General features: G+C 39.5%; 1 protein-coding gene across 1 annotated transcript; it reads right to left on the bottom strand.

Moving 5' to 3' along the window:
- Window positions 1-807: 807 nt before the first annotated feature.
- Window positions 808-1,860, bottom strand: LOC130838151 (vomeronasal type-1 receptor 4-like). Its single transcript, XM_057710903.1, has one exon. The coding sequence runs from the start codon at window positions 1,855-1,857 to the stop codon at window positions 808-810; it is 1,050 nt and encodes a 349-aa protein (XP_057566886.1). The 5' UTR covers window positions 1,858-1,860.
- Window positions 1,861-9,808: the final 7,948 nt, after the last annotated feature.

Genomic DNA, 9,808 nt, shown 5'->3' with positions numbered 1-9,808 from the left:
TGACCTTTCCTTTTGAGTGGCTCTTCCTGCAGGGCCCTGAATTTGATGGAAGTCTCCACCAAAAACTACTTTCATGGCTTTGGAGACATGAGCATGCACCTGAAAACCTCTTCCTTCCCAATATGTTCAACTCATCTTCAGAAAACAGAAAATTCTATCTTCTGCAGTTTCCAGTTCCATGCAATTTGCATTTCTTAAATTGTCACAATCACCTAAAGTTGTTTCAAAATATGGTAAAATGAACTTTTATGCTCTCCTTTGCACCACTTCAGTTCAATCGGGCCATTTCTACCTGAAAATATATAAACATGCTCATCTCAGGCCAAAACATCAGATTTCAAATTGATGACCTCCATCTATCTGAGCATATAATGGACAAAACTCATGACCAGCTTCCAAAAAATGTTCCTCAAGGACTGAATTTCCCCTCCAGCACTACTGTCTTCAGCTTCAGGAATGCCCTGCCACATGCTGTTCCATTCACATGGACCTTTTCTTAATATTCCATGCTGACTTCACTGCTGGAAAATGTACCATGGTAGACTTAAGTGACACAGTCGTACACTTCTCCATAACATCCAGATTGTTTGAGAACCTGGTATTTATTATTACATAAAATCTGAACTCCTCTACTGCAAGCACTAGTAAAACTTCCATTATGGAAGTATTTACATGATAATTGTATAATACTTCCTTACAATTACTACAATAACATTGTTTACTTCGAAGAAGGAGCTCACATATCATGTTTACCATCCTCTGGTAAGCCGCTCACAATTTTACCTAAGACTGAGAAAAGAGAGTGAATCACCAAATGAATATAGTGCAAATATGTACAATTTGCATCTTTCTCTTAAGGGTAGAAGGTTTTGGATGCCCTATCCCCGCAGCACAGAGCCTGGACATCCTGGAGTCACGACACATAATCAGAAAGGGGCTGATAGTCGGGAAACATGCAATGATTATTGCAGAAGTTTTCAAAAAGAAAACATCAATACTGTCAAAAACAGAGAAAATAATATTACTGATGACAGAAAGGGAGTTGAAGTAGATAAAGGTGCTCACGAGGAGAAGGATGGTTTTGGTGGCTCTGGACTCAGGGGAGGAGATGGAGGAGACGCTGATCCTATGAATGTTTTGGACCCTCTGCTTGTGCCTGTACAGGGTGAAAACCGTGCAGCCACTGGCCAAGACCATGACCACAAAACATAAGACATCAGGGAATGATATCAACGCTGCATATAATGAGTCTCCGGTTTGGTCATGACGAACAGCAGAACAGTGTCCAAAAGCTTTTCTGTCTGTGATGCTCATGTTGTTCAAATTCCCAGTCATGTACAGAGGATACACGACATTTACCAGCATGTTCACCATCCAGCACAGGATGATTGAAGGGAAAACCAACTGCTGAGCTTTCACTCTGAGCTCTGCCCACCTGGAAGTCCGGGGACTGATGGTGATGGCCTGGAAGACACTCAAGAGGCAGGTGGTGCCAATGGACACTCCCTTGCTCACTTCACGAACATACGGGAAAAATTTGCACACAAAATCACTGTCCATGTGGTGCCACCCAGAATTTCTCACTGTACTGTGGAATCCGCTAGACAACAGAACAAAGATGTTGGCTACAATCAGATTCTTGACAATCAAATCTATAGTTCTCAGCCTATACCCAGTGCAATATAGGAAGAGATAATGGTAAAGAAGAGAGAAATTTCCCAGGATTCCAAATACTGTCTGTATCAGGAAGATCGTTCCCACTGCCAAATCCCTGGCAGCCATGTGGTCAGCTCTCAATGATGTCTTGCTGTCTTCTGAGCTAGAGGATCCTGAATGGGAATTTGAGGCATGGGCCATAGGTACCAGGTCAAATGAATTCCAACATTGTGCACTTACCAATAGGTCTTACTTTGAAGTAATTACTTAAAGCTTTCCTGTCATGTAAATGCCCCCAAGGGTTGAACATATATCCATTAAAAAACACTTGCAATGTGTGAATCACTAGGAAGAAAGCCACACATGGTTAACTTCTTTATTCCTCACAAATTCATGAGTCATACACTATTATATTCCTTATACAGATGAGGCAAACTTCAGCACAGAGAGATTAAGTGTTTCCCCTAAATTCACCCACTGGTTGTGGTCAGATGGTTAGTGGGGTGCATTTAGTCCAGAATATACTCAATTACTAGTCACCTGTGTTCTTCCAATAAACCAGATCTAAATTTAGTTTTGCTTTTGAACCTTGTCATTTCAATTTAGATTGGTGATATATTTATTTTAAAATTTAGGAAGTGACAAGTTTCCATGTATTTACAAAGACTTATTCTACACACAAATACAAACTCTGAATAAAGCTTTAGAGACCTTAATTAATGTAAATGCACTGACTGCAGTGGAAAACTGCAGGTACCTGCTCTATGACAGGTGGATTTAATGCATACAAGAATGGCCCAATATTAGGCTGGAAAACTAAAAGAGTCACTTACTTTCATTCCTGTACATAACCACAATGGCACAAGTCACATAAACTATAGGACAGGAGACAGTGATGCCTGATTAAGAGTGCACAGTAGAAACAAAATTATTACTAATTTCAGATCATATGCATATCTATTTCTTAATACCCGAGTCAAATAAAATTATTAGCAGTAAGGCCAGATTTGTTAAAGATTTCAAAATATAAGACACATGCAAAATCGAATGTTAAGGCGAGCAACCTGTGTATTAAATAAGTGACATATATTTTTTGGATCTGTATTATAATATTGAAAAGCAGCAGAAATATCACAATATACATTAGAGCCTAAAAATGGTATCTGAAATTTACGACATTCTATTTTTCTTAAATGCTGCTTCCCAAACTTTAATCAGGAAGAGTATCTCCATAATCAATAGAACCATAAATATTAAATCTTCTCAACACTTCATACACCGTGAGTTAGAGAAAAGATTTAGATTCCAGCAACAACTGCTAGACACACTGTTTCTGCACAGGATCAGATGAGTGCTGTACAGTCATACTACTCTGTTACAAGTATGGAGTACAATAGCCACACTTCTCAACCTAAAAATTACATCTGTGATTCCTGGAAAGAGGGCTGAACAGCAGATGGACTTGGGAACTAGAGTCTTTAAGCACATGAACAATCAGATTTCATTATCATCTACATTAACCCACAACAATCACAGTTATCTGGGATTACATGCATTTCATTAGGAGTCATTAGGGATGGGTGATGGTCTAGGAGCCATCTCCCTTTACTATCTCACTTCAGGCCTTCGGATTTACCCCACCCACCTGCATGGCTTTAGTGCTGGACCAGCTTCAACCATGCAGATTCCCTTTATCCAACATGTTCACTTACCAGATTCCTGATACAAATGCTTCCTGTAGAGGTTTCAACTCCCTGATGAATATAGAGAAAACACATCAAATTTTTTCCGGCTGCCAGGATGGTGGGCTCAGCACAAAAGTCAAAGCAATGTGTGCAAGAGGGGTAGCTCGACCCTGAGATATGAGTTTCTGATCCTGTGATCTCACCTCCCCTCAGAACTGCAATTATCTTGTCACTAGGAGCAGCACTGGCAGAAACAGGATTGGCAGCTGTGATTATTTTTGAAAACAGTCTCCCAGGTGCTAATTACCCAGGACAATTATAAGCTTTTACCTAATAAATTTTAAGAGACTACTGGATTACTTGTGAGAGATGCTCACTTTTCCATAATCCTTGGAGGCAGACAGGGCTCACATGCAGGGAGCTGGAAGAACTCAGGATTGACACGTGAGGGACTGGCTGGAAGTCTGTGTCTCAATGGAGGTTCTGCTTCACTCAGAAATTCTACCCAAGTGAGTTCTTTCCTAATTTCATACAACTAGCTGCACCATCAATTAAGATATGAGCAAAGAAAGAGAATTTCTGCAAGTATGTGAGAAGGATCTAAAAAGAGATGCAAGTAACAAGAACATGAAATTGATCTAATCTACATTAGATATCACTGCACTCATTTGCACAATTCAATATCAATGAATCTGTAAATTGTTAGGCAAATAAACTTTACTGATATTGACCTTCAGTAGTTCTGGAAGCAGAAGCAGATAATATCCATAGAAGAAAGAGAGAAGTTTCCAAAGGAGACCCTTGAAAATCAAGGCTCCAGGATTGGATGGTTTAACAGGGAGATGCTACTAGTCCTGAAGAATCTTCCAATGGACAAATATGGGAAACTTTGAGCATCAAAAAGGAACATTACAGTAGTACTACATCACCTCAAATGAAAAGGACTCCTGACTCCACTATCATTACATAAACGGGAAACCTCTTCATTACAGAGGAATGACAATTGATACAACACATAAAAGACAAAAGAATGCTAAAACAGCTACTTGGCAACCATCATCTGATGATTGATTCAGATGAAATAGCAACAGTGGACGTTAGAATAATTTGGTCAAAGTATTTCAGTTGTTCAGACAACTGCAACGTATCACCCCAACGATTACTTATCAAATACGCAGGAAAAGAGCCACCTCTAAAGAGAGTAAATCTAGTATGTAATCATACCCAAGTAATCAAAGTCATTGCCAGTAACAGGAAATACCCATCATCTCTTCCTCCAAGGTGACGCAATAAGAAGTTTCCACCATCATCGGGGTGTAGAAGTTCTCCTCAGATGCGAAACCTGCGTCTCAGGATGACGCGCATAAGCAGAGAAATCCACACAGGTGGATATTCTGCAAACCCGTGAGTGTGTATTCTTCAAAAGTCTATCGCTGAAGAAAAAAAACGAGCTGCCAGAGTCTAGATTAGAGAAATTAATGAATCAAGACAGTGATTGCAATCCTTACATCATGACTGGATCCTAGATTTATGAAAGCAGATATGAAAGACATCCCTGTCTCACTGGGGGAAATCTGTATATGGACAGTCTATTAAATGATGCTGTAACGCTAGTGTTGATTAGTTAAGAATGATGGTTCTAGTTGTTACATAGGAATAGGTCTCGACATAAGGAGATATTCAAAGCAAGGGGCAAAGTGTCAAGATGTCTGAAAATTATTCTCATATAGACATGCAGATAGATGAAAAAGAACTTGTGATAAAAGAACACAGTAATGTTTGCTGAATCTAGATGAAGAGTATGCTGTAGGTTTCAATTTTCTGTAGGTTTAACTTTTTCAAAATGAGAGGTGACCATTAAATGAAAGGTGGCAGTATGTGGGTACACAGATGGTGGCATATGACATTTTACAGCCTGTGGCAAGACAATTTAGCTCTTATGCAGCCACAGAGGGATTCTGCAGTCATGGTGATGAACCAATGCTGTATATCAGAGCCACTCAGATAATCCACGCTGCCGAGACCAGCTCGGCGACTCGAGGCGAGTGACGGGTGCCGCAAGCTTGAAGAAGACACAGACACAGACTGAAGAGAAAAGTGGGACCGGGGGGCTCAAGACCTCTCGGATCAAGAGCCCCGCTGACTCATCCCAGGCTGCTTTTATTGAGTTCGTGGGCTAACATTCTCAGGTTACACTCATAAACAATCAAAGGCCTCACATGACTGAGGCAATTATCTTTGTTTACTTCCTGCGTCAGAGTTGAGCAGGTGTGGATCTGAGCTGGGGGTGGAGAGCAAAACAGCCCTGGGGGCAGGAGACCTCTCTCAGATATTGGGGGTCTGTGCCCCACCCGTTGGCCCCTCTGCGACTGTGCCTGTCTTAGGTTGTTCCTCCCTTGAGGAATCTTACCCGTCTCTGGCTAACCAGTCATCCTCTAGGGCCAAACAGGGTGATACAAGTAAGGCTCTATGCCCCACCCCTGTTGGCCCCTTTGCGGCTGTGCCTGTCTTAGGTTGTTCCTCCTCTGAGGAATCTTACCCGTCTTTGGCTAACCAGCCATCCTTCAGGGCCAAACAGGGTGATATTAGTCTCCACGCCCCGCACCCTCAGCTCCTCCACTGCTCAAGAATCCCATCGCTCGGCCCACATCAAAAAGGTTCCCGAATGTCTTCCCACACCACGCGTGCACAAATCAATGTGACAAACTATCTACAAGCCATGATGTGATAGCTGACATTCAACACTTTAAATGTATAAACAATGTAAACTGCTATAGCCACTATGGACATAGTATGGAGATTCCTTAAGCAACTAAAAATAGAGCTACCATATGGTCCAGCAATCCCACTTCTGGGCATACACCCAGAGAAAACCATAATTTAGAAAAACACATGCACCCCAATGTTCACTGCAGCACCATTTACAATAGCCATGGAAGCAACCTAAACGTCCACCAACAGAGGAATGGATACAGAAGAAGTGGTATATAAATACATATACTAGGAATATTATTCAGCCATTAAAAAATATATAATGCCATTTGCAGAAACATGGTTGGACCTAGAGATTGTCATACAGAATGAAGCAAGTCAGACAGAGACAAATATCATATGGTATCCCTTACATGTGGAATCTAAAAAAATAGTATAAATGAATTTATTTACAAAACAGAAACAGAGTGACAGATGTAGAAAACAAACTTATGGTTACCAGGTGATACGTGGGGGGAGGGAGGGATAAACTGGGAGACTGGGATTGACATATACACGCTACTATAGATAAAGCAGATAAGTAACAAGGACCTACTGTATAGCACAGGGAACTCTATTCAGTACTCTGTAATGGCTTATTCGGGAAATGAATCTAAGAAGGAGTGGATGTATGTATATGTTTAACTGATTCACTTTGCTGTACACCTGAAAGTAACACAACATTATAAATCAACTACATTCCAATAACAATTAAAAAATAAAAAGCAAATTTAAAAATGTATACACAGGGAGTGTTTTAACAAAGATATCTCATAATCATCTCCACTGAGAACAATGAAACCTCCTATACTCTGAGTGAGAGTGTAACTGGTAGAGCCACTACGGAAAACTGTATGAATGTCCCTGAAAAAACTAAAGAGATACCATAGGATCCGGCAATTCCACTCCATGGTATATATTCAGAAAAAATGAAAGCTCTAATTAGAAAAGATACACGAACTCCAAGGTTCACAGCAACACTGTTTACAAGAATCAAGACATGGAAGCAACCTAAATGTCCATCCACAGATGCATGCGTAAAGAAGATGAGGTATATACATATATACAATGCAGTATTAATCAGTCATTTAAAAATGAAATAATGCCATTAGCAGCAATATGGAAGGACCTAGAAATTATCATACTTAGTGAAGTAAGTCACAAAAAGACCCATATTACGTCATATCACTTGTATGTGGAATCTAAAAATAATACAAATGAATCTCCATACACAAAACAGAAACAGACTCACAGACACAGAAAACACAAGACTACCAAAAGAGAAAGGGGGGAGAGGGATAAATTAAAAGTCTGAAATTAGCAAACTACTATAGAAACTACTAGACATCAAATAGACAAGCAATGAGGATTTACTGTATGGTACCAGGAACTATGCTATAATGCCTATGCCACTTGTAACAACCTACAATGAAAAATAATCTGGAAAATATACATACACCTGAATCACTTTGTTGTGCACCTGAAACTTACACCATATTATAAATCAACTATGCATCAATTAAAACATTAAAATTACACTGAAATATAATCTCCATTGAATAAATCATGATGTTTCAGACAATATTCTAGATCTACTTCCATTGCACTACGTATATCTTCATCATAAACCCCAGACTGAGGAGAGCGATTTGACTGGAAAGTAAATCCAGTATGGCAATATTTGTGTAAACATTGAACTCAAACAGAACATATTAAAAAAATACATTTTTAGGCCATTTGAGGTAGGCTCTGAAACCACATTTTAAAAAACAGTACACCTGAAACTGAAAAAAACTGTTACACATTAACATAAAAATGGCATCAGTTGTCAGATAATAAATGAGAATCTTAATTTTATTGTTTATTTTATTACTGTGTTTCCATGGGTATCAGATTTCTATTGCTGCTGTAACAAATTCCCCTGATACCAGCAGCCTAAAACAACATGCACTCATTTTCTCATGGATCTGTAAGTCAGAGGTCAAAGCCAAGGTGTCCCCTCTCCTGGGCTCTTAACAGGCGCATCTGAGGGAGAATTACTTCCAGGCTGATCCACCTCCTTGGCAGAATTTATCCTTCCACCGTCTCTAAGGGACTCCCTCTATCTTGAAAGCCGGCCTCAGCATGTGGAATCCCCATCCTGTTTCCAGTCACCTCCTCTTCAGTTGCATCTAATTGACTTTTCTGTTCTTTAGCTCCACGAGACTGTGCACGGCCTACTCACATAATGCAGGACAATCTCCCTATTTTTAAAGTCACATGACTAGTAACCTTAGGTGCATCTGAAAAATCCTTTTGCCATGTAACGTGACATGAACCACCAAGGGATAACACCAGGGGATGGACATCTGCCTACATCACTAGGACAACAGTAGATATTTTTTTTCAATGAAAACTATTTTTAATTTTTTTAACTATGAAAGGAGACACTTTTTAAAAACTTTTTATTATATCCATAAAGCTATTGCCAGTGGTTACTTCTTTGGATGGTTTCACCCAAGGAACAAATGTTACCTACAATTTTTTTTTTTTAATAATTATTTGTATTTCCTTTTTTTTTTTTTATAGTTGTGGCACATGGGCTTAGTTGCTCCATGGCATGTGGAATCTTCCCAGGGCAGGGCTCAAACCCATGTCCCCTGCATTGGTAGGCGGATTCTTTACCACTGCACCATCTAGGAAGTCCTGCCTACAATTTTTTGAATGCTGTTCAGTTATGTTTCATTTCTCTAATAGAGCATGTATGGTATTTTATTTTATCTTATTTTATTTTTTTGCCTGCATCTTTATTTTTTTGACATAGAATAAACTGCATATAAAGTGTACAATTTGATAGTTTTTTCTTATTAGTAATGTATATATGGCCATTCCAAGCTTCCAATTCATTCTCCCCCCTCCCCCACTTTTCCCACTTGGTGTCCATATGTTTGTTCTCTACATCTGTGTCTCTATTTCTGCCTTGCAAACGGCTTGATTTTTACCTTTTTCTATATTTCGCATATATGTGTTAATATATGATATTTTTATCTTTCTGACTCACGTCACTCTGTAGGACAATCTCCAGGTCCATGCATGTCTCTACAAATGTCCCAGTTTCATTCCTTTTCACAGCTGAGTAATATTCCATTGTATGTATGTACCACATCTTCTTTATCCATTCATTTGTTGATGAACATTTAGGTTGCTTCCATGCCCTGGCTATTGTCAATAGTGCTGCAATGAACACTGGAGTGCATGTGTCTTTTTGAATTATGGTGTTCTCTGGGTATATGCTTAGTAGTGCGATTGCTGGGTCATATGGTAACTACTTTTAGTTTTGCAAGGAACCTCTATACTGTTTTCCATAGTGGCTGTATCAATTTACATTCCCACCAACAGTGCAGGAGGGTTTCCCTCTTCTCTATACCCTCTCCAGCATTTACTGTCTGTAGATTTTCTGATGGTGCCCATTCTAACCAGTGTGAGGTGATACCTCATTGTCGTTTTGATTTGCATTCCTCTAATCATTAGTGATGTTGAGCAGCTTTTCATGTGCCTCTTGGCCATCTGTACGTCTTCCTTGGAGAAATGCCTATTAAGGTCGTCTGCTCATTTTTTGATTGGATTTTTATTTTCATATTGAGCTGCAAGCATGTATGGCATTTTAGAAATACTACAATAAATAAGGAGAATTTCATCAAATCATTTTGGGGAATAAAAGTTCTTGACGCCATAGT

The sequence above is a fragment of the Hippopotamus amphibius genome, chromosome 16 (assembly GCF_030028045.1).
Source record: "Hippopotamus amphibius kiboko isolate mHipAmp2 chromosome 16, mHipAmp2.hap2, whole genome shotgun sequence".
NCBI classification, from domain to species: domain Eukaryota; kingdom Metazoa; phylum Chordata; class Mammalia; order Artiodactyla; family Hippopotamidae; genus Hippopotamus; species Hippopotamus amphibius.
The sequence above is the reverse complement of the archived record's forward strand: the minus strand, read 5'-3'. Positions and strand labels throughout refer to the sequence as shown.

What these genes read in the sequence shown, in the direction of transcription:
- LOC130838151 (XM_057710903.1), bottom strand. Translation starts at nt 1,857, where the DNA reads ATGGCCCATGCCTCAAATTCCCATTCAGGATCCTCTAGCTCAGAAGAC.